Source organism: Scleropages formosus, chromosome 19 (genome assembly GCF_900964775.1).
Source record: "Scleropages formosus chromosome 19, fSclFor1.1, whole genome shotgun sequence".
NCBI classification, from domain to species: domain Eukaryota; kingdom Metazoa; phylum Chordata; class Actinopteri; order Osteoglossiformes; family Osteoglossidae; genus Scleropages; species Scleropages formosus.
The window spans coordinates 8267279-8292177 of NC_041824.1; the positions used below are offsets into that span (position 1 = coordinate 8267279).

General features: G+C 50.9%; 1 protein-coding gene across 4 annotated transcripts in view; it reads left to right on the forward strand.

Moving 5' to 3' along the window:
- Positions 1-23568, forward strand: part of LOC108927631 (rho GTPase-activating protein 12-like) — a 60803-nt gene extending 37235 nt beyond the window's left edge. Inside the window, exons 3-19 of one of the 4 annotated variants that reach the window (XM_029246210.1) lie at positions 4867-5112; positions 6335-6475; positions 7052-7132; positions 7959-8084; positions 11632-11778; positions 12153-12214; positions 13491-13572; positions 14308-14430; positions 16133-16237; positions 16588-16686; positions 16965-17073; positions 17229-17345; positions 18964-19062; positions 19179-19256; positions 19438-19572; positions 19931-20036; positions 21669-23568. In XM_029246210.1, the coding sequence (XP_029102043.1) occupies positions 4867-5112; positions 6335-6475; positions 7052-7132; positions 7959-8084; positions 11632-11778; positions 12153-12214; positions 13491-13572; positions 14308-14430; positions 16133-16237; positions 16588-16686; positions 16965-17073; positions 17229-17345; positions 18964-19062; positions 19179-19256; positions 19438-19572; positions 19931-20036; positions 21669-21843 (2031 nt within the window). In that variant the 3' untranslated portion in view covers positions 21844-23568. The remainder of the gene's footprint in view (positions 1-4866; positions 5113-6334; positions 6476-7051; positions 7133-7958; positions 8085-11631; positions 11779-12152; positions 12215-13490; positions 13573-14307; positions 14431-16132; positions 16238-16587; positions 16687-16964; positions 17074-17228; positions 17346-18963; positions 19063-19178; positions 19257-19437; positions 19573-19930; positions 20037-21668) is intronic. The other 3 variants (XM_029246211.1, XM_029246212.1, XM_029246213.1) reach the window with 3 other exon arrangements.
- The last annotated feature ends 1331 nt before the right edge of the window (positions 23569-24899 follow it).

A 24899-nucleotide genomic window follows, 5' to 3' on the forward strand; every position in this document is an offset into this window, starting at 1 on the left:
TTTTTTTTTTGGGGTAACTTTGTGTACTTTTTTTTGTGTGGGGGGGAACCCTGTCCAGCTGTTGCCGTATTATTATAACACTCTTCAGAAGTGTGATTAGTTAGGCGATGGCTCTTAGTCCCGGGGTGTGTGTGTGTGTGTTCTGGCTGCTTGCATTATTAATGTCCCGCCCAGATGGGTTCTCAGGTTACGCTGTGTCCCTGTCCTACGGCAGCTGTCTGTCCACACGCTCTAACCCATTACGTCCCAGCATCAGAGTCGCAGTGGTTCTCCGGGGTTGCAAACTCCACACAGACCGAGCGGAGATCGAACCCACATCCTCTCGCGCCACCCAGGCGCCGTGAAACGGCAGCGTTGCTCGCTCTGCCACCGTTCCACCTCATACGATACGGAATGTACGGTAAAAAACGTACTACAAATACCCCAACACAGCCCCCCCCCCCCCCAATACGTCGAAACAGGATGAGGATCCCTACTGCTACTATTCACATGACTAAAATGTTTCCAGTACCGATGGTCACGAACGTCTGTCCGCGCAATTGCGAGGACGGGATAGTCGCTAAACTCGGCGTTGGTGAACGTGTCCCAAAATGCGAACGTGTTGCCGAAGCGCGCCATCAGCGGTCACTTGCATTACGTGTACATTTCTTCTTTTAGCTCATACTTTTCTTCAAAGCGACTTAGTTATTTACCCATTTATACAGCCGGGTAATTTTACCGGAGCAATTTAGGGTAAATGGCTTGCTCAAGGGTACCGCATCTGGAGGTGGGATTTGACCCCACAACCTTTGGGTCCAAAGGCACCAGCTCCAACCAGTTACCAGTTAGCGCTCCCAGCTGCCAGTAAGTAGGTGTGTTTTTCCAGGATTTCCTGGCAGCACCGCTCTGGTGACCACTTGTTATAACTGCACCGCCAGTTGATCCCAGCTCTGTTGGTGACACACCACGGCGTCGCCGTGTGCAGCTGAGGGAAGTCCTCCGTCCTGGGCCGCTTCCTGTTTTGTCTCTGCGTGTGTGTCGGTGTGTGAGAGGGAGAGGGAGAGGGAGAGAGAGAGAGGCCCTGTTCCAGTAGCGTGGCCCCGTCAGCAGCTCTGGTTTCCTTGCTCGGTAACGGGCGGGAAGGTGCAGCTGAGGGTGGGGTGGAGTGGGGGGGGCACGAGCGGCCGGGAACAGCGACTGGCAGGCGATGGTGGGCGATGATCCCCTTCAGTACGTTCAAAGGCTACAGCAAGACGGCCGAGCGCGATGACCACGTGTCCGCCTGCAGCATCGAGACCAAGGTGAACCCCCCCTCCCCCCGATGCAGCTCTTTGGCCCCGTGTAGCCGGTCTCGATTAGTGTGCACGTCCGCTTTTACAGCGCATTTACACCGGTAAGGGACACACCGCCGCCGTTGGTGTTTGTGTCCGTCTGTTTATTGATTTGTCTCTTTATTAGTTAAAATCGCTTAGCAGAACCATCAACACAGAAAGGGGAACAGGGAGGTTATGGTACATCCACATGTGTAAATGGAGGGCAAAAATACTGCAAAATTTCCAAGTACTGCTGTCCAGCAAGGAGCCCAGAATTTGTTTTTTTTATAATAAGTCAGATTTTTTTCTTTTTTTTTTTTCTCCCCCCCAGCAGGCAAAATTGATCACTTGGATGAAATCGATCTGTACGCTGTTTTTACATGTATTGACCGCGACAGCAGAGCATCACTGCTCAATTATTAATGAAGGTGGAAGAAAGTAAACACAGATTTAGACTAATATTCATATTGTTTGTTTATTTTCACTGGTTGTGAGAGCAATGCTGGTCCACAAGCGCAGAGACAGGAACGGTGCGGTAAACGGTAAATGCACGTACGTGGGTAAAAGAAGGGTAAGTGTTCACAATATTTCACGGGTATGATCCAGTAGCGCGGAGGGGATCCGAAGAGGTGTATAAATGGTCACTCGTCAGGATTGTCTCGAGGATCAAACGTTAAGTTTTAAAGCTGAAAAAAAATTGAACGCTTCGGTCGTCGGTCCCGAACCGGTCTTGCCGGCACGGTCGGTGTCCCGGGTCTCGTCCCCGGCTCACCGTGCGGCCGCCTTACTTCGGGCAGCGCTTGCTGTGTCTGAAGGCAGGACCTTCCTCACCCTCGGCCGCGTCTGCGGATACCGGAATATTCCCCGGGGCAGCGGAATAGGCGCGATGGCCGAGAAATTAAACGCTGTCCCCTCGGTCCTCGTTACGCTTTAGCCGATGCTTTCGTCCACCCTTAGCGTTGAGCTACTTGCTCCGATTTAGTTTTCGTTGCATTAGCCGATCGAGCGCATAGAGCAGGAGGTGCGATTCGGAGGTGCGATTCGAACCCGCGTCCTTCAACTGTGAGGAGGCGGCTCTAACCGCTGCGCCCCCTGCTGCCTCGTTGCGGTAACGAAGGCGCTTCGAGCAGCAGCTCCAGTTTTGCGAACACGTTTAGTTCTTGTGAATATTGTTAACGTTTATTCTTTTCTGCAGGAAGGGTTTTTGCCGCCAGCACTCTGCCATTTGGGGCGAAAGTTTTGAGTTTGGGACTAAATTTTTGACTTCTATTAACGCCAAAGTTTTGTGTGTTGTAAAAAAATTACGTTTTTGAGGCTGATGTCATTCGGTGTAACTCGCGCTGGGTTCTTTTCTCCCTGCTGACGCTCTAAGCTGTGCTCGTGCCGGAGGGTGAATCGGCATCTCTCTCTCTCTCTCTCTCTCTCTCTCACTCACACACAGACGCACTAGGCAGGTGCCTCTCTTCACGTGCGGGGGATTTGCAGAACATCGCGTCTCGTTCTGAGAGCTCATTTTCCACGCTTTTCTCCTTCGATCCAGGTTGATGTGTAAAAGCGCTCGATGCCCCGTTGCCGGAACCCGTAGTCAGATCTGTGTGTGGGGTGGGAGCGGGGGTGGGGATGCACCCCAGTCTATTCCCAGGGGCGCAACCGTCCAGACGGCAGATGCTGGGCCCCTTCCGGGGGATAAAAAAAATGTTTTCTTTTTTGTCTTCAAATAGCGTCTGAAACGCAGAGAAGCGCGCAGGCGGAGATGCTCCGTAATCCCGAAATCGGGCCGGGCCCCCAGAGCGCCCGGTCCGCTGCGTCGGCGCCGTAAGCGACGCCAGGCGTTCCCAGGGGCCACGGTGGAGGTGCGGCGCGAGCGCTGTTGCGGCCCGTCTCTTCCTGCAGGCGGACCTTCGCGGTCGTTTACAAATCCGTGTCGGTCGAACCCGTGTCTCTCCTTGAAGATGCGTGGAGAATTTGGACTTTATTTTCCATGCGAATATTTGGGAGACCTCATTTGAGTTGGAACGCTTTTCATTATGGTTTGGTTTACTGGAAAGGGGAACATTTTTTTTTTTTTTTTTGGCTGGGTGGTGTAATTAGCATGCAAATGAGCTCTCGTGGGGGTGCTCTGTTTGTGTGTGTGTGTGTGTGTGTGTGTGTGTGTGTGTGTGTGTGTGTGTGTGTGTGTGTGTGTGTTTGCTTTGAGCCTGCAGAACCGGAGCGGCTCTCCCTGCAGACATGCTGTAAATAACTTGGTGGAGGGGTTGGGGGTGCCGGATGGACAGGACAGGTAGGGGCGGTCCCGCGTGGCTCGGAACATTTCCCACACACCCCCCCACCCACGGAACGTTTCCAACGGGTGGGACGGTTGTAGCGTCGCCGACCCGGAAAGGAAAACTCGGTTGCGTGCGCGTCGTCGTCTCTGCTGTGTAAACGCACACCCTGCCGGTTCCTATCACGAAGGGCCCAATGAATGGAACGGGCCTGTTGCTGTAGCGCCGCCGGCATCGGCCACCCCCCCACCCCACCCCGCCGCCCAATAGGGCATATTAAATATTCCTTTTGAGCTCGTTTCCCATTATTGAACCCCAGCAGGAAGTCCCATCTGTTTCCAGCGCTTCGTGCAGTACGCCATCAACAGGAAGCCGCCGCCCCTTTTTGTCCCCTCCGGGGGGCGATGGGGGAGCGTTTCCCCAGTCGACCCGGTCGGAGCCGCCTGCCTTGTTTGTGAAGGACGCGCGCAGCTGTCTTTGGGTGTGACCCTGCCCTCACGGTCTCATGTTCTGGTGCAGGTAGCAGAGATGCCGATGCTTGGTTCGCGTCCCTGAACGTAACATGTCATGGATTTGCGGTGTTGCCAAGAGCCACTTCCAGTCGCCCCGGCGGCTGTTCTGTTGAAACCCGCTTTCCCCGGATCCATCTACGGCAGCGTCCGCTTCCCGCTTGCCCTTGCGCCAGGTGTCCGCTTCCTGTTTGGAGCAGCACCCGAACCAAGAGGGCTCGCTCTCCGTCTCTCTCGCTCGCTCGCTCGCTCTTGCACCTCGGTCCGTTGTGTTTGCGTGCTCCGGTGCCCGATCCCAGCTTTTCGTCTGGACCCCAAACCCCCAATAAACGTCTCTCGGCTTTTCTTCCCGCCGTTTCGACGAACCTGAAAACTGGGTCCGGCGTGACTCATTTTGGAGTCTTTCGTTTCCGTCCGTAACTCGAGGCTTGCGTCCGGACCCCCTCCGTGGAACTGGGCCGCTCCGCTCGCACGCACCCGCCTATTAATAACCAACCAAAACGGCTCGAGGAGGAAAGAAATATTCGCAGCGCTGCAGCCGCATTTTGGTAATGTTACATTCATGGCTGCCGCCCGCCCATGTGCGGCAGCTGGTGGCTCGCGGTCAAGAAAGGGAACCCATCGCCAGATGGTTGTCGGTTCGAGTCCCAAGCTGCGTTTTGCTTCGAATACGTTTCCGCAAGGCGTGCCGAAGAATGACCGGCAGTCGGGGGAGTCTTTTGCTGATTCAAATGTCTCAATTTTAATCGGTTTCCATCTCTCGCTCAACCCCCCCACCCCCGAACCCTCCACCCGGCGTAGGCTGCCTCTCCCCTGGGGCCGGGCAGGGCCGAGTCTCCGGTCTACACCAACCTCGAGGAGCTGAAGATATACCAGGCCAGCCTGCCGCCGCAGCCCACCAACTTGCCCCTCCACGCCGTCGGCGAATGGGAGACGCACCAAGACGCCAGCGGTCGCCACTTCTACTACAACCGCGCGACACAGGAGCGCACGTGGAAGCCGCCGCGCAGCGGTCGGGGCGATGCGGGGGGCGCCGCGGATGCGGAGGTAACCGATTTCGTTGCTTCGCGGCAGCCGCATCGGGTGATGCTGGGTGCCGTTCCCCCGCGGGGGTTGAGATCCAAACCCTTATTTCCCTGCTGACGTCGGCGAGAGCGTGCGAACGCCTGCTGTGAAGGGCGGCGCTCCGTTTCCGGCCACGTGACTAAATGACCTCGTCCGACCCACCGTGCCTGATAGGTGGCGGCCGGGTGAACGGCCAAGGCGCCCGCGGTAAAAACCAGGTCGAATTTACCTAGACTTACTGTATTTCGGGTTAATTTGCACCTTTCCGTGCCACAGACGGAAGAACGGCGGTTCACCGCCTCCTAGTGGCGACACTCGAGTACTGTTTGTTTACATGTGTAGCGTTCGTCCGCGTCCAGACAAAATACCCCACTCGCTCACGTGCGCCGACGTGTCCTCGAGTTGGGCGCGTCGCGCGCGTTCCGGAACGTCCGCAAAAGCCGAAGCGGATCTTCGTCCAGACGAGGAAGAGCCCTTATTTTAGCGCCGCTATTTCGGGAAGGCCCCGCTTCTCCTTTCCGTTCGCTCGGCTGCTGCGTAAAAGAAGCGCCGTTCGATTTACACTTTTACTATGACCGTTTTTAGAACCCTGTGCTGTAAAACCTTATCTGCGGTGGACAGATTCTGCTGCTGTTGCAGCATTAAGAGAGAAACAATTTTCCACATTCGGAAACAAGGCAATTTTTTTTTTTCTTGGATCAAATTGCTTTACTTTTTTATTAGTAACAGACTCGAGTCACAACAAAACTGATATAAATACACAATGTATAAAAATGTATACAGGTACATGCCGCAACTCGAAGGCTGAGGGTTACAGCAGGTAGCGGGGGGTCACACAGCCCTTTAGATGAAGGTTTAAAAAAAAAAGCATTGACTTTTTCAATTTTTATTTCATTAAAATTATCCTGCACATCTAATATAGACTTTGGACACAAGTCAACCCCACATTCATCAGAATGGCCTATAGAACAGACAGATCCACACTATGCTTTTAGCTTCTGATATGAACCCTCCGTCGAGTCGCGCGGTTTGCGCGTCGAATGTCGACGCCCCGGCAAGAGAGACTGGTCACCGGCGTTCGGCGTGGCGGTTGCTCTTCCTCCAGTAACGTCTGTAAAGATTCGTGGTCAAAGTCAGGAAGAGGGAAGGAGCAAAAGCGCGTCCGCGGCGATGCGTCTCGCCACGTGTGTGTGTGTTCCCGCAGCCTCTGTCGTCCGAGGAGACCTGTCACAGCACGCGCTCGAGCCAGTCCGACAGCCAGTACGGGTCGCCCCCCCGGGGCTGGTCCGAGGAGCTGGACGAGCACGGACACACCCTGTACGTCTGCGAATACACGAACGAGAAGGTACCGGGAGCCCGTCTTCCCTCCGCATCCTTCGGTGCGGTCAAGGGTCACGCACTTAGGGCATGGGAACATTCACATGGGCTTAGAATTAATTATCTACTCCTGTCCGCCCCCCGTTTTGCATGTTAACCCCCTCTATTTACTCCACAATGGGGGGGGGGAGGGTTGCTATTCAATGTGTCTTTTGAAGATTCAGGGTATGAAATTCCTTTCTTCACTCTCATCAGGACAAACAGGCTGTTATTCTTTATTTAGCTGACGTCTTCGTCCAAGGCGACTTACAGGGTTAAGTTAACTACTTCTTCTGGAACATTTCGTGCACCTTGCTAATGTGTCCTGCATCAAATGAGGGTCAGTACCTTTCTCAAGGGTACTGTAGCTGGAGCTGGGATTAGAACCTGTGTCCTTTGACTCCAAAAGTTGCAGATTTAACCTCTGCACCACCTGTTGGCCCAACATCGTGACCTTATTTGTTGTTCCTGTGTACAGTTAACAGATGTGCAGCTCTGGTCCCATTAAAGTGTGTGTGTGTGTGTGTGTGTGTGTGTGTGTGTGTGTGTGTCCACCATTTCTCAGTGGATCAAGCACGTGGACGAACAGGGGCGGCCGTACTACTACAGCGCAGATGGCTCCCGGTCTGAGTGGGAGCTGCCCAAAGTGAGTGAACGTGTGGGCCAACCCGCTATCTAAGTGTGTGTGTGTGTGTGTGTGTGCGTGCGCAAACTGTGTCGTTTACTGCATACTAGTGTAGAAAAGCCTGTTTGTGGTGTGTGTGGTGTTTACTGTCATCAGTGCACTGTCACCAATAAATCGCTTCCTCCTTTTACGTGAGCTGTTCACTTTACCTTGAGCTGACACACTTGATCGGCCATTGAGGCCCATTGCAGTACAGTTTTTACCATTGAAACTAATTGTGATTATCTCTTTGATTTGCGAGGATTCGCCGTACGAAGAGTTTTTCGGGAACGAGTCACGTTTGTAAGGCAGGGAACGCTACATTGCTCTAAAGGGTGTCCATTAAAACATTATTCTACCAACAGTATTCAGATTAGTCTGGTAGAAGGGTCTCGAGAGGTTTTGGGAAGTCTGCGGAGCACTTCTTCTCCTGCACACCTAAGACACCTCACACTTCCCAAAACCTCTCTAGAAAGCCAGCGTCGGTTCGGGAGATGAAGCTCGGCTCAACCCGAGTCCCTTCCACCCGTTCCCCCCCCGGAAGCACCGTGTGGTTTGCCGGCACCTTAAGACTCCTGTAATCCACTAATCCTAGTTGGGCCACCAGAGATCAGGGCAGGGGATATTTCGGCCGCTGCCATTGACCATGTCAGGAGCGGAACGGACCACATGAATGGCTTTCAGAGGGTGTTCTGGGCTGTGAAGAGAGAGGTACCGTTCGATCGGGTCTATCGTCTCGTTCGCATCCCGTTTGGACCGAGCGACGCTCCGTCGTCATGCTGATGCGCTGTCCCCGACTTCCCTACAGTACTGCGTCTCCCCGCCGCAGCCCGGGGACACGGCCAAGAGCCGGAGCCTGGAGAGGAAGCAGCCCGACCCCATCGTGCTCACCAAGTGGAGGCACAGCACCTGTGTGTTGGACCTCAACGACAAGGTAATCGGCGCGGATCTCTTCGCGCTCATCTTCCTCGCACGCCGTGTCCTTCGAGGGGCGTTCAGCTTCCTGCAACTCTTCTCGTCAAGGAACAGGGCTTTCAGTTTCGTTGGCGGAGGAGCGAACGAAACGTGTCGGCAGATTTTAATTTCTGGGAGGAGTGCATTATGGGAAATGGGGCGGGGAGCTGAAAATATACTAATAATTTCATAATAAAGTGGTTTTCAAGACTGGCACTGGCTTGGCGTAGTGGGTAGCACTGGTTCCTCACGGTGCCTGGGCTGCAGCTTCGAATTCGGCTCGGTCTCTGTGGAGCTCACACGTTCTCCCCGTGTTCGCCTGGCTTCCTCCGGGCGCTCTGGTTTCCTCCCACAGTCCAGGTACGTGTTTCAGGTGAACTGAAGGCTAATTTGCTCTTAGTGTGTTCATGTCTGTGAGTATGTATTACAATAATATAAATTACAAAAAAAATGTTTCGATGTGTGTGTGTGAGAGAATGCCCTGCCTTGGGTTAGTCCCATTCAAGGGTGAACCCTACCTTAACCCCCATGTTTTCAGGATAGGCTCAGGACCACTGTGACCCTACTCTGGACATGCTTTTATTGATAAAAGATGGATTAATTTCTTGCTTATAGTTTAAGGCTAAACTTTAACCAAAATATTTTTCTGCTCAATCTTCCTCTGTAGCTCTTATGTACTTCATTTTCTTCAAGACAATAATTATGTCACCAAGTCGATGACGTGAATTTTTAAGAAAGACACTTTGCCGGGGGCGGAGGCTCTCCCTCGCGGACCCTTCGCGAACGCTGTCACGAGTGCGGTTTCCACGCTCGAGCCGAAGCCCGTCTTTGGCGGTTTCCTCCCGCGGTCGAACCAGCGGTCGGGTTTTCAGTCGGCCCTTGGACCCTCCCGTCCGACTCATTAGCGGCGTGATGATCTTCCTTAACCTGCATGTTCTCTGTTCCCCGGGATGAACTTTGAGTGTTGTTGCGGTGCAGCGTCTCTCTCTGCTGTCACCCAGGACGTGTGAGAAACCTGCAGGGATCCTTAGAGCCTTGGTGGGGGGTGGGGGGTCCAGCAGCAGGGCTTGGTGCGGTACGGGTGCGGATTATACTGGGATGTTTCAGTCGATGCCCTCATCCAATCGCGGTGCTTGACCTGGAGCGGCATTTATGTAAGTCTTCCTGAGAGCTGCAGCGATTAAGAGTTTCATGCCTCTTAATCCACCTCTTGGGTCAGAGGTTATTTTCACACCATTAACGTGCGGAGCAACCTGTCCAGGCAGTGATAATCACCTTATTTCTACAGCGCTGCTTCTATAGCTGCCCGAATAACATATTTTTTGGGCATCATTCCATGCTGTGTGAAATAGTCCCCAAACCGTTTCACTCGTTTCCCATTTAACTTTCTGTGCGGCGAATGAATTTAGTTACTTATTCGTTTAGCTGAAACTTTTTTTTCCAAAGTGACTTAGTGTTAATCTGCTTACAGTGATTTATCCTTCTATAAAGTAGTGTGATTTTTTTACTGGAGCAATTCAGGGTAAGTACCTTTCTCAAGCATGGTACAGCAGGAGGTTAGATTTGAACCTTGGACCTTTAAGTACAAGGCAGCAGCTCTAAATACAGCATGTGCCACCCTGCCTGTGTTGCGTGATGTTCGGCAAAAAAAAAATAAAAAAAGAAACTAGATATACAAGCGGAAGATTATCCGCGTTCGTTTGCTTTAACTGTAATAGTTTTAAAATTGCGGATACTTTTTGAGCCGTGTTCGGCGTGCGTGATGTTGTTAAATCAAAAAAAGCAACACCAGAGTGAAGCTCCGCAGCAAAATGCGTATTACATGTGAAGTAAAATCCTGGTGTCGAATGCTGACCTATTGAGCCCCCCAAGGTCGGGATCTCGCCACCACGTGGGCACGGCTGCCACGGAAGTTGCTGGGCAGCGATAATGTGCCGATTTCCTGAAGTCCTGCTATGATGCGTGTGCCGTGTGTCACAGGGAGGTGCCTTTGTGTCCTAAGAAATATTAAGACGTGTTTTTCATTCTAATAAATGTTTACAGTGCGTGTTTCTCGCTACTCCTTCGATCGCATGGCAGCTACCTGGTAATGTGCTTAGATTCCCTTTCGGAGAACCGCGGCGATTCGCTTTGCCGCGAGGCTCGGTTCACATTCCGGCTGTTTAATTTGCCGGATTTGTTTGTGGGGCGGGGAGGCACGGCAGGTTTACCGAAAGGTGTAATCCGCGTGAGACGGGCGCCCTGCCGAGATTACAGCTCGCGGATCGACCCAAGCGACCGACTGTTGGGAAGCTCTGTGTGTGTCTGTGTGTGTGTGTAACTGTGCTCGCATCCAGAGTGGCCTACAAGAAGCTCTAATTTCTATAAATAATAAAAAATATATATAAATAAAATCTTGTACTATGGAGGGGGCGTGTTGATGCGGGGCAGGGTGAATGTTGGGATGGGAAAGACGGCAGCTCCGCTCCTCCAGCTGCTCTGGTCCCGTTCCGGCAGTCTTTGGAACACAGGCAAGCCTGTTATGTTGGTCGTGCTGGAGATGCACCGCCCATCTAGTTGCTGCCATGCGCACATCAATATGTTTCTTTTGCAAATTCATACTGAAATGTATAAATATTTCCAAGTCGCCACTGATTGGCTTAAATGGTACCAATTATAGGACCTCGTTGGACGGGGATTATGAGGCACTCATGCGATCGGTTAGTGTATGAGTGTGGGTGTTCATCCTTAACCCTGACCTTAACTGGGCGATTACTGTATACCTAAACATAATCATGGTTTGTTCCTGCCGGAAACACTGGATAGCGCTGTGTTCATCAGTGGTCAGTTATGTGGGCGTTATAACCCACGTATAACGCACCGCACACGACCCGATATAACCCACCCATAACTCACAGTTATGTGGGTGTTATCGGGCAGCACGGTGACACGGCAAGTAGCGCTGCTGTCTCACAGTGCTTGAGTGGTGCGAGAGGATGTGGGTTTGATCCCCATTCAGTCTATGTGGAGTTTGCGTGTTCTCCCTGTGTCTGTATGGGTTTCCTCCGGGTGCTCTGGTTTCCTCCCGCAGTCTGAAGACATGCTGTTCAGGTTGACCCATAGTGTGCGAGTGACGGAGAGAGTGTGTGTGTTCCACTGATGTATGGATGAGTGACCCAGTGTAGGTAGTGTATCTAGCAGTGTAAGTCACCACGGTGAATAAGGTGTGTGGGCTGATGACACTACATAGAGTTCATTGGAATTCGCTTTGGAGAAAAGCGTCTGATAAATGAATAAATTTATAAATGTCAATGTGCCACATGTTCATGTGACTCTAGTGCAGCTGGTCTTGTGTCCGTTATTGAACCTCCAGGTTGGTGCATCGAACATTTGGAGTTCTGCTTACTTTAAATGACCTGATTTGTTTAAGGGGGGGGGAAAGTGTGTGCATGAGCGTCTCTCTTTTCTCTTCCCTTTTGAATTACTTTTGTCACTATATTCCGCCTTTATGTGTGGTCTCGGACTGATGATGTCATTTCTGTCCGTAGGAGTTGGCGACGGGCCCCAAGCAAGGTTCCCCCGATTCAGACTCGTGTCCCTCGTCCCCCAAGTATCCCTCAGCAGTCAATGCCCCCTCCCCACTGCACTCCTCTTCTCCCACCTCCCCTCATCCCCAGGATCCTCTGACAGGACAGGCAAGCAGATCGGGGCGCCTCCTGCTGTCTGGTCCTTCCCTGGCCTCCTCCGTTCCTGTGCTGTGCTGTGCTGACACCCTCGGGTGTTGTGGCTTCAGGCTCTGCCAGCCACTGCTGTGTCTTGTCACTTACCTGGGATTTCTGACGTTGTACCTGTTGGGGGCGCTGATGAGCGCATCCCTGTGGTGGCCTTGTGCTGTGCCCTGTTGTCCCATCTGTGCCCCTTGTTCTTCCTGGAGCGTTCCGTGTGTGTGTGTGTGTGTGTGTGTGTGTGTGTGTGTGTGTGTGTGTGAGAGAGAGACAGAGTGACCGCTCTGCTGGTGCTTTTTTTCCCACAAGCGCATCGGTTAATGTTGCTTTTGTTTATTTCGCAGCCCTCAGAGAAGTGTGGTGTTCTGAATGTCACCAAAATCACGGAAAACGGGAAGAAAGTTAGGTAAGCGTCTCATTTTTTACTGCGCAAGGAAGTCGGCCTGACTATTGCAAACGACTGTAAACTAATAACTTGCATAATTTACATAAACTCCCGAGTCTGAGTATCCTCAATACCCGGGGGTGGTCGGTGCCCCAGTATACCCTGGTATCGGGCATCCGAACCTAATCCCCAGCGATAAGGATGCGGCACGGTGACGTCCTCATCCCTTTGGAATCATTTCTGTCACTATAGTCTACCTTTACCTGTGATCTGATGTCGTGTTTGTCCCTAGGAGTCGGGCGAAAATCGTGTTTTCTTTTCAAGTCGCGACGTCTAAAGGCCAACTCTTCCACGTGCTGTACGATAACGCTGGCCGGGCGTCCTGCCACGAGGCGTCTTAGTTCCGTCACAGATACTGGTTCATTTGCAAACAAAGTTTGTTTTATTCGCAGAACGTCTTGTGATCTCATTCAGGTTGTTTTTTATTCACAGTCTCCTGCGAGTGGAAACGTGAGCGTGGAAAAGAAAAAGCGAAAGGAAAAACGGATTTAAAAATCAAAGTGAAGGCAGTAATGCAGCATGAAAACATCTTCATAAAACTGCACTATTATTATTGTTGTTACTACTATTATTATTATTATTATTATTATTATTATTATTATAATTAGTATTATTGCAATTCTAGATAGAAGAATAGAATATACTTTACTGTCCCATTTCTGGGAAATTTGTCTTGGACAACCATGACACGGCCAGTGCGCAACATCTGGACTCACATAAAACAATACATACAATAAATGAGAAATAAAGCAACAATCAAATGTATTAAAAACCTGCTGTGTACCGGTTCTAAAATCTCAATTCTATGTTGGTATGATTTTATAACATCAGTAATGTGCGAAATTAGAGGAGAAAAACAACTGTATTACGCAATGTCACATTTATTCGTGTGAGTTGTTCGTGCTTCCTTACGGTTCCCGTAATACGGTACAGGGAGGGTTCGTGACTCTCGTGTCGGAACGAAACCCTGCTGCGAGTCGCGGACCATCCCCGTAAAGAACGAACGGTTAAACATCAGTAACTGGTGGAACGAGAGATGGGTGCATTTACACGAACAGTATTTTACTAATAAAATGAAAACTCCATCGTGTTGGGAGGCATGAACTCTTATTAATAAGGGTTATTAATGTCCTGTGGTTCTGCTTCAAAAATTGCTCCTCTGTGATTGAGATGCTCGCGGTGCGGCTTTGACGGAAAAGCCGCTCACGGTTCCGACACCCCTTGTGCTGGCTTTCAGGAAGAACTGGACCTCATCGTGGACGGTGCTGCAGGGCTCCTCGCTGCTGTTTGCCAAGGGCCAAGGGGGAGGGACCAGCTGGGTATGTATTGGTGCGCCGGGGTGGGGGTGGGGGTGGGGGGGCGCTCTCGAGCTACGATCTCAAGGACTGCGAAAGGGTGACGTGACCCGCTCTACTTATGGAAACGCGCAGCTCTCTGGATCCCTCCTGTGATGCAGAAACAAAGCGTCTTTGAAGCTTTGAGTTTTAGGCCCAACCCTTCGTCCCCCGATCCACAACGTAAAAATTGTGGTGTAGCAGCTAGAGCCGCCGCCTTTGGATTCAAAGGACCTGGGTTCGAATCCCACCTCCTGCTGTAGTACTCTTGAGCAAGGTACTTACCTTGAATTGATACAGTAAAAATTGCCCATCTTTTAATGGCTAAATCAGTGTCAGTTGCTTTGGAGAAAAGCATCGCTCAGTGAATAGATGTAAAAGTTTGGTCCGTAGTAAGCGGAGAGGTAGAAAGACGGAGCGCCGTGGAGCACGGTTTGCATCCGGTTCCTGTCCTCGGAACCAGCAATTTTTGGGGCACCACGAAAGATCACGATGTTCAGTGAGCCGTGGTTATCGGCTCTGCACGAATTTTAATGAGGGAGGGTGAAGTGACGGTTTTTCACGGCCGTGTAGCACTTGTCGTCTCCGGGGCTCTGCTCCATTCCCCCGTCTCTCTCTCCCTTTCTCTCCCTTTCTCTCTCTTTCTCTCTCTCTCTCCCTCTCTCGTCTTCCTGTGCTCTTCTCACACGGCCGCTCCTCTTTCCCCTCTTCTCCATCAAGTCATACCACCTCAGTGGCTCCATCCCCGAGCTGCTCCTCTCGCTGCTAAGCAACTGGAAGCGCTCAGCCAAGCCCCACCGCGCCGTCTCCTACGGGCAGCCCGGGCCCGTCCCGGCCGCCGCTGTATGTGTCCTTTCTCTGCATGCCGCCCCCCGTCTGTCACGCCTGCCCCTCGCTCACCTCTGCTTGCCATTCCTTAACCGCTGCCTGCTGGGAAAGGGGTGCGGGGTGGCGGTGGGTGCGGGTGCGGTCAAGAGTGAGAGGGGCTTCCGCTCCCCTTTGAATGACTGTTGTCGAATAGACGGGTTATGACTCTATGACTGAAGGTCTCGTAAACCTTTGAGACACTGCAGTGGTCTCCAATAGGCACGCTCATGTTTCCGCCCATTATTTTCAGTTCTGCGTATTCCCCTAAATTTGTCATCTTTGCGTTTTTGATATTGATATTTCTATTATATTTTGTGCCGTCTTCACAGACCGGTACTCGGTGGCAACTCGGCAGATAGAGCTGCTGCCTTTGGGTTACAAGTTCGTGAGTTTGAATCCCATCTAAAAGAAATTATCCTGCTTTAAATGGGTAAAGGAGTAAAACCGTGTAGGTAGCTTCACATTCTAAATTGCTTTGCAGAAAAGCGTGAGGTAAATGAATAAATGGTGTCATTCGATAGCGTAAAAGCAAAGTGATGGGATCCGTCTGTATAGCTGTAGTACAAGTGCAGGACCTACAGGTGAAGGTGTGCTGACCCTCACTTGCAAGGTAGGTCTATTCCTCCAGGAGGCACACTATTTCCAAACCCCTTTAAGGCTCAATATAATTTTTTTATCACAACTGTTATGCAATTGTCAGGAAACTGGCATTGCATCTCTCTCACTCACTCACTCACTCACTGCTACTAGTAGTGTTGCGCTCAGAGCAAAGGAAAACCTATCTTTAGTGACGCCTCTTTGTCGAGCTCTGGGTTCAGCGACTCACCGCGTTCCTCACGCTCGCACGTCCCGCAGGAGATTTATTACTGACGTTTGCGTGTGTCACGACACCTTGTGCGTGTTCTTCACTCTGTGATCCAGGTGAGGGCGGGAAACGTCGCGGACTCACGCGAAGGCATCGGGAACAGTAGTGTCTGTTGCACCGTTGCATCAAAGCGCTGTCTTTTCTCCATACTTTGTCTGAAATCAGGGGTGTCCCGCATGCGGCCGAAGGGTGCACGAGGCCAGCAAAAGCATTTGTAAAATTAATGTATACCATACCTCCCATAAATACCGTTAAATCCCATAAAGTGGTTATAATTAAACACACACACTTGAGCACACAATGCACCTAAATAAAATACAATAAAATGAATTCTTCGGTTTAGACATTTAACATTTGGTATGTCACTTGCTACGATTGACGCTCGCAGCACCGATTGGCCAAAAAAGTCTGGACACCCCTGCTTTAAATACCGGTTGCGTGAATGGAGTATAAGATCCGTGCATGCGGTCGCCAGTGCCCACTGTGAATGCTAGCATGTTTGAACCGGAGCGAGAAGGAGAATGTGGATGGGGCGAAAGGGGGGCCCCAAGCGGAGTGGGAGGAGCTTGAGTGCGAGGGGGGGGAGCCTGATTGGGCAGCTCTGAGCCTGCATGCTTGACTGGGATTATGGTGAAGCTCAGCAATCGTTTTGGGATTTCTGCATTCGGTAGAGCTGGCAGAGGACAGTGCGGTCATTAAAAGTGTTACGGTTTAACTCTAGCTGGGTTTCTGGTTCGGATTCCCCGAGCTGTCCGTCATACCGCACAAACTCGTTCTAACGTCCGTGGTCTTTTCTCCCCTCCTTTTTCTCAGAAGTTCGGAGGGAGTCAGTCCAAGCCGGAGTTCACAGTGGATCTCAGGGGTGGCTCGGTGGAATGGGCCTCAAAGGACAAATCCAGCAAGAAGCATGTCATAGAGGTGAACCTCTTCGCTCTGCTGGTGGGAAACCCTGGCTGACCTTTGACTTATGAGAACCAAGCAAATCAAGTTGTTTCTGTCTCCCCCTAGTGGCGCAGTGCTGTAGTTTGAGGAAAAAACAGGCAACAAACACAGTGCACGTACTTTATGGCACAGTCCTTACTCATCACTTACTGATGGTTAGTAAAAAGTCAAAGCGCCTGAAATTCTTTAAGCGTCCGGCTTCGTTGACCGATGCGGATACCCTTGGAACCTCGTTGCAGTCCAGATACCAGCTCTCTCAGCCTACGTCTCCTTCCCGGAAACCGTTGCGTGTGCCGCTTTGCCCGACTTTTCCGTTTCCTCTCTAGCTGAAAACCCGCAAGGGGACGGAGCTGCTCATCCAGTCGGAGATCGACAGCGTCATCAATGACTGGTACAAGACGCTGGTAGAAACCGTCAACACCCACGTGAGTGCTGCCGCTCGGGCACGTCTTCTTCCCCTTCCAGCATCTCCTGTGATTTTGGCGATGTAAAGCGATAGAACTCCCTTTTCGTGTATGAGAAGGGTTGCGATGAGAGCCGTAGAACTTTCTTGTTCAACTATGACCTTTGTTGTGATGTATGATGGACGTGAGCTGCCGTTAGCGAAGGCGGTCCGCCGTTAGCATAATTTGATATTGTGTGAGTAATAAGATCCGTGGTGGAGGCTGCAGACCTTAGAAATGCAATGTGTGACACTTCGCAGGCCTGGGAGTCTGATGAGGCCATCGAGGAGGACATGCCGGAGTCCCCGGGGACCGAGAAGCATGATAAGGACAAGGAGAAGGATCAGCGGGACTCGAAGAAGAACAGAAGTCAGTGTCTTGTCCTCTTTCATCATGGCTTCGTGTCTGAATGTCAACTTGTACTTCTGAAAAATACCTGAGTACGGTATACAGACAGACGTTCATCGGGACGTACTCTGGATTCCCTCCAAGTTCGTATTTCTGCTTCCTTTAATGATTTGCAGCCATGAAGATCACCAACAGCATGGACGCTGACCAGAAGAAGACCAGGGTGAAGCTCAAGAAGTTTCTCACACGGCGACCGACCCTTCAGGCTGTTAGAGACAAGGGCTACATCAAAGGTACAAGTTGGTTTCCAGAACCATCTCTTTCCAGCACAGGAAAAGAGCTCTTGGTCAACTTCTGAAATTGTATGTACAGTGTGTCATGCATATTTTTTTATTTTAATGTTCCCACACGCCACACTCCAGCTAAATTCCAAAAGTTCTGACAACATGGACCCGTTTTCAAGTGATGCAACGACGCACTGGGAACGCAGTCTCATGTGTAACAGCGTTATTCAGAAATTAGAAGTAAACCCAGGTAGCTGGTGACTGTTTATCACAGTTACAAAAATAATTTGCGTTTCACCATGTGAAGCCAGCTGTCACATTAACTGTACGTGACTCAGCTTTGCTGTTCAGTCACGAGTGTGAAGGAAGTGCAAAACGGCCCCAGTGTTTCCTTCGGTCCAAATGCTTTGATCCCTTGAGCAGTTTCTTCTGAAAATCGAGACGCGTTTGTTGGATTCAAAGTTTGCTTCTTCTTTTTTCCCCACCTTTAAGTTTTTGTTGTCTTCCAGAATAATCTTGGGCTTTTAATAGGTTCAGTTAAAGTTGGGGAGTACACATCCCACAATATCTGGTCCAAATTCATTCCTGAAAATGGACCGAATATCAAAAGACTGGGTAATGAAATTACTTATTGTATTATTTTCAATTATATTCTATTTAACTAACTCATTCTGTGGAGAAAATCCCAATTCATTTTGTGCCCACCCCAAAATAATCCTAGATAATGCTTGATATTATAAGTAGAATATTAAAATACAATGATTAACAATATTACATTTACATGTATTCATTTGGGGGGGATGCGGTGGCGCAGTGGGTTGGACCGGGTCCTGCTCTCCGGTGGGTCTGGGGTTCGAGTCCCGCTTGGGGTGCCTTGTGACGGACTGGCGTCCCGTCCTGGGTGTGTCCCCTCCCCCTCCGGCCTTACGCCCCGTGTTACCGGGTAGGCTCCGGTTCCCCGCGACCCCGTATGGGACAAGCGGTTCAGAAAATGTGTGTGTGTGTGTATTCATTTAGCAGACGCTTTTCTCCAAAGCGACATACATCTCGTAGAAAATAAAATTTGTGCATTACATGAGGAGAAAAAGACATAGTTGCAGACGTGTGATTAAGTGCAGTTAATTTTTTAAAACAAATTTTAAAAAAGATGATTTCATGAAAACTAAACTTACCGTGATGGTCTGTGTGGACTGGCTTGAGGAAGGAGAAGGCTGTATGTCACCATGTATAACATTTAAATAAAAGAGAAAATTGGAAAACTAAAGCGCAGTCGTTACAAATGCAAGTGAGACTGTATAGGGCCAGAGAGCGTGGGTACACTCTTCCCACAATGCAGTGCGTCTCAGTCATTCTCTCACAGCAGCTTGACGTAGTTTAATTATGGTGTCAATTTCTCGCCCCGGACCAAATTTTGTAGAGCAGACAAGTGAAAATCTGCACTGATTTCCTTTTGATTTTAGTCACTATAGTTCATTATCAATGGTATTAATAATCAGGGACCAAATAGTATGAAACCTGATGTCGGGAGTCTGAATAAGAGATGACCGTGTATCATTAAGGACGTTTACTGTGAAAGACAGCTGAGGTTTTGGGTGATTGATGTACCGCTTTTCTTTCTGTCTCTCAGACCAAGTTTTCGGCTGCAGTCTGACCAGTCTGTGTCAGAGGGAGAGCACCACTGTGCCCAACTTTGTCAGGATGTGCATTGACCACGTGGAAAAGACGGGTCAGTGCTTGCCGCTTACCGCCTCCATCGCCTCGGCGCCCAGCGCAGGAGTCCCGGGAATGTGCGTCTGGACTGCGAAAATGAGCTGAACCCGTGTCCCTCTGCCCCACCCGCAGGACTCGGTGTGGACGGCCTGTACAGAGTGAGCGGGAACTTGGCGGTGGTACAGAAGCTGCGCTTTGCGGTGAATCACGGTAGGCTGCGAGCTTCCTCTCTAGTCCTTTTCACCTGATCTAATCTCTTCCGCCCGAAGACACAAACTTGAGCGTGTTGGTTTCCCTGCCTTTCTTTCGTATTCACGCACGTGGCCTATCAACCTGAACCTGCGTCTACGTCGTTTGGATTGTGCCTCCTAACTGCCTGTCTCCGTCTCAGATGAGAAGGTGAACCTGGAGGACAGCAAGTGGGAGGACATTCACGTCACCACCGGAGCTCTAAAGATGTTCTTCAGGGAGCTGCCAGAGCCGCTCTTCACCTACAGTCACTTTGGCGACTTCGTCAACGCCATCAGTAAGAGCTCGTTTGCGGTCACGTGGTCTTGAGCTCTTTGAGGACGCAAAATACACGGCCCAGATGGAAGTTAAATGAATCATCAGGAATGATTAGAAATGCAGCATCTGAGATTTCACTCAGTACAGTTTTGTATTTTAAAAAAACTACGGTAAAGTTAGCGAGTAGAAATGTAACGTGTACGTTGCAGCTTTTGTCCACTGGGTGGCGCTGTATCTCACTTTATCGCAGTCAGCTCTTTCAGTCCAATCATGGCCTTGAAACCATAAGTGTGCTTGTGAAATGGCACGTGTAAAATGCAGCCTGTGTGTGTGTGTGTGTGTGTGTGTGTGTGTGTGTGTGTGTGTGTCCCTTCCAGAATGTCCGGACTACAAGCAGCGTGTCCATTTGATTAGAGATTTGTTGAAGCAGCTGCCGAGACCCAACCAGGACACGATGCAGGCCCTCTTCATGCACCTCCGCAAGTGAGCTTTGCGATGCGCCCGCCTCCTGTTCCTCTTGCCACAGGAAGCCACGACACACCGCACCCCTCCGACACTCGCGGGCCGAGCCCTCCTGCCCGAGCCGCGAGCTCTATTAGGATATCCCGCTCCGTGCATTACCCAGGCAGCCCCGGACACGAGCCGGCGCCATCATTAGCTCGGAGACGGGAGAGAAAGCCGTTCGATAGCCTGCCGGCCCTCCAGGTGCATTGTGGGTAAACTGATTGAGCGGTTCTTTGCGGGGGATGTTGCAGAGCGAGATAGGGTGGGGCTTTTTTTTTTTTTTTTTTTTTTTTTTTTTTTTTTTTTAAACTCTGAAAGCCCAGGTGTAGAAGCAGTGTGTGTTCGCGGCGTGATATTCACACCAGCAAATTTTGGGCCAGCAAGGGAAATGGTGCTCTTAGATGGTGTTTATTTGTTGGCCAACCCCCCCCCACCCCACCCCACCCCGGCTGGACCCCCGACGCGTGTGTGTCTGTGTGTGATGAGAACAAGGTGGCCGTGTAATTAATTTCCCGTTCACAGCTGGCACGTCAGGTGTTAAGTGCTGTGCTAACTAGTGCGCGGGGCCCGGCTATGCGTGACATTGTTGGCAGGGTCCCCAGGCGAGCGAGCGCGCGCGCGCGCACACACACACACACACACACACACACACACACACACACACACACACACACACACGTGTTCCCTCTATCAACTCCCATCTCTTCCATTTGGGTGGTGAGCTGCTCTCACAAGGTCACCACATTAGAGACCTGTCTATCAGCAGTGACAGGTGAGGAACAATTTGTCCCAGATGTGTCCCCCACAAATGCAGGTGATCGCACTTGTCCGCTGACCACTCCATTTGGGGGGTTGGGGGGTGTCCTATCCCTTCCCTTCCCTTCCCTTCCCATGAGGTCTTATGACTGATACTGTTTGTGTTAATCAGTTGGGTGGTGGCAATATATGCTGATTTTTAGAATAAATACGTTGAAATAACACATTACACATTAAAAAGAAGTGCCAGGGTTGTAAAATAAATAAATGAGAAATATTTTAAAGTGCACTTTTCTTATATTTGACCATGATATCACATGATGTAAGACATACAGTAAAGACCTTTATTATTTATTATTAATTTATTCATCATACGCACGTAAGCAACGCACACGCATGAGCTGTGCCCCGTGTGCAGAGGCCAATATTATGGGTAGGTTGTGCAGGTTTGGCGTGAGATACATCTTTGAGGAAGACGTACTTGTGTGCCGTCCCCAAAGGGAGCATTAGTGAGCGTGGTCCAGAACTGGAGCTCTTTCACTGACCGCTCTATAACTGCGCGGTGACCCTAAGTACGAAAGGGTACAGTAGGCAGCGGAAGGTTTCTCTCACACTCCTCGTAATCCTGATGAACTGTTATTCTTCCTGCATCAGCTTCACAGCCACCTTCACGTCACAGCTTAGTTTTCTACGTTGAAATCTTGGGTGCGGAGTAATTAAAGTACGGTCAAGTGCGGAGTTTGCCGTGACCCCGGTGACGGTTCCTCGGTGTCGATGCTCCGCCTCCTCATCCGAAGTGCGGTTCGTCTCTTCTCCGCAAACACGTTTTTGCTCGAACCCCGTGTTTTCTTCCAGAGTGGTTGAGAACGGCGAGCTGAACCGCATGACCACCCAGAGCGTAGCCATCGTGTTCGGTCCCACCCTGCTGAGGCCCGAGACGGAGACAGCCAACATCGCCGTGCACATGGTCTACCAGAACCAGATCGTGGAGCTCATCCTGCTCGAGTACGACGCCGTCTTCGGCAGGTAGAGCCCCCCTCCCCCCCCCCCCCCCCCCCCCCCCGGAGAGGCCCGGTCTCGAGCACCGTGACCCCCGAGCTTGTGCTTGTGACTTCTGCAGTGGACCAACCAGTTTAAATGCGTATTAATCTAATAAATGATGAGATCCACGATTATAATATTAATAACCAGACTTCTTGACTTTGCACTTAACGTTTGGAGCTGTGTACAGTTACAGTACTTTCGGTTGCCATTTTTTGCGTGCGGAAGTGCCATTTCTTCTGGAACGTGAGACTCGGACTTCGTTTCGGGGGGTTCTCTTTGGGGGGCGTGCGACCGTCACCCTGCCCGCCTCGTCTCATCCTGCGACGGATGGAATATTCCGGATAACTTTCCACACACTGGATTCTGCGGCCAGTATCGAGGACGGACCCCTGCGTGCGTTTGGTTTAAGAGGACCGCGGGGGAGCGTGAGCTCGACCCGACCTTCGCTTTGGGAGCGAATCGAACCCGAGACCCCGTGGGACGTGCTGCTGTTTTCGGGAATAGTCCCTGCGTGGTGTAGGGTAACCAGGCACCCGGTGGCAGCGCTTCTCTTTCGGGATAAGCTGACCTGGACGTCTTCACCTGCTAAGGAAGTGTCTGCTGACCAGGGAGGACAAAGCGAAGGAGCGTCCATCAGGGCCAGGCGTGTCCCTGCACCGGAGTTCCTCCCTGTGGAGGTTTAGGTTTTTGCAGTGTTAGAGAAGTGTGGTGAGCCTCTGGGGGGCGCTGCTGCGGGAGAACGACTTCGCTTTTCCTCTTCCTGCTGCGTTCAACTCCGTCAGACATCGGAGTTTCGGGCGGCGATGCGGGGTTAGTAGGAGGGGCAACGCGTCCTTCCGGGACCGGCGGCTGTAGACGAGCACTCGGTCGCCATGGCGATCATCATCATCACACTCAAAGGATCCTGCCGTCCTTGGAGCTCATCGCCGTGGCCGCGGTCCCCGCTTCTCCTCGGGTCTCAGCAGGGCAGCTGGCAAGTGGGGAAAAACTTGATCGTCTGGAACTTAGAACCCGTGTTAAGGAGTAAGGTCAGGGATTTTCTGTGTTTTTCTGTAAATAGGCAGAGGACTCAATCTCCTCCCAGTGTTTGTGCAGGACTGGGCCGTATAGCTTTGGGGTTCGAGGCGCTACGCCGACAGGGCGACGGGAACGCGATATTTCCGACCCTTGTTTTTTTTTTTTTTTCTCTCTTACCTTCTGCCCCACTTTCTCTCGCTCTTCTTTTGTTTTAATTTCTGTAAATGGAGGCAAAGAAGCCCAGAAATGGAAATGTAATATTACCTTTTTAAACCGTGGTGAAATGCGTGTCCTTTGTCTGACTCTTTAAATGTTGTTGTCCCCCCCCGCCCTTTCTTATTTTTCCAAAATTTTCCAGACAGCTATGAACTGTTCAGCAGGAGCGGTACTGGATATAGTGTTACTCTGGTGTGCTGTAAGCGGTACAGTTGCCAGCTGCCCTCTGCAGAAGAACACAATGTAAACCGAATCGTACAGATTCCTAATAAGCGGAGTTGCGCTCGTTCACGTATGAGCGGATGGAGAGGGAGGTCGCCGCGCTTTGATCGCTGCCGAGCGTACAAATGACGCCGGTCTCTTTTGGGAAGCTTGGTCAACTGCACACTTTTTGAATGTAATATTTTTTGTTTTCGAACTAACTGCTGTTTGCAAATTGCAATGTCTAAACTGAATAAAGACGACAGATGAGACTGTTTTTAGTTGCATGTTTTTTTTTTCCTTTAATTAAAACCCTTGACCTCTGGAAATTTCATTTTTCCATATTTTCGTAAATGCTGAGTAGCACAACTTTGTGTGTGTCTCTCTCTCACACACACACACACACACACACACACACACACACACACACACACACACACACACACACACAGAGTGCAGTATTGAGGCCTTTTCAAAGTGTTCCGTATCAACAAAGTTCTTGACTACTACAAGCAGTTATTATTCAGCGGGTATCGGAGTCAAAGCTGAAATTTCCTTTTTGCACGAGCGTTCGGACCCCGCGCATCAGCTGCAGACGCTTCCGGTGTCTTACGCCGTGCACCGCGATTTTAACATCAGGGCGCAGATGTGCGCAGGACACACCGTCTCCTAACTCTTCATTTTTGCTTAATAGGAACTAATTTTGCTCTTTAAACGGTTCTGTTTCCCAACTCGGTAAAAAATACTGGTGGAAAAACGGAACGTAGATGAAATTTGTAACCCGGCAAGTTTGTTCAGCAACAGTACGAAGAAATTGCAAATATTTCCGCACGTGTAAATCTTGTCCGACGGGTTACGACATTTTACAGGTATGATCACGTAGCGCTGTCTCTTCCGGAAGGCTGTCCCCGCATTCCAGGATTCCTTCGAGTGCTCCTGCAAGTTAAATGTTAATGTTTTTAATAGGAAAAAAAGTTAAATTGGTAAATTTTCTTTCTCAAGGTCTGAACACTTTTGCAGAACGCTACCTGGACAATGAGCTCCCTCCTCCTACGTTTATTCTTCTAGCTGACACTGTTCTCCATAGCTCCTTACGTTTGATTCGCCGGTAATTTTTACTCAGTTCAGGGTAAGTGCCTCGCTCAGAGGTGGTAGAGCAGGAGGCGGGATTCAAACCCGGAACATCACAGTCTAGAGGCAGCAGCTCTAACCGCTCCGCCACCTGCTGCCATCTTTCTTGTTATCGAGGGACTGTTGGTGGCCACCTGGGACCGGGTCACTGGACCGCGTCCGTGACCGTGCCCTGCGATCGCCTTGCTGCGCGTGAGGGGTTCTGCTGTTGCGCGCTGCTTTGGTTTGGACTGCTCTAACGTGACGAGGGCGACTCGCCTGATCCTAATTGCGAACGACGTCCCGAGCCGACGGGTGCGGGAGGAAAACCGCCGACGTCTCGGCCCGCCTCCGGCTCCAAGCTGACCGGTGCCGTTACCGAGATGCCAGGAGGCTCTAGCAACCCCCCACCCCTTAACTCGTGAACATTTTCATCACAAGTTGGCTTTGCGGATGCAACAGATAGGACCTGGTATTAGGGAAGCCTGCAGATTACTC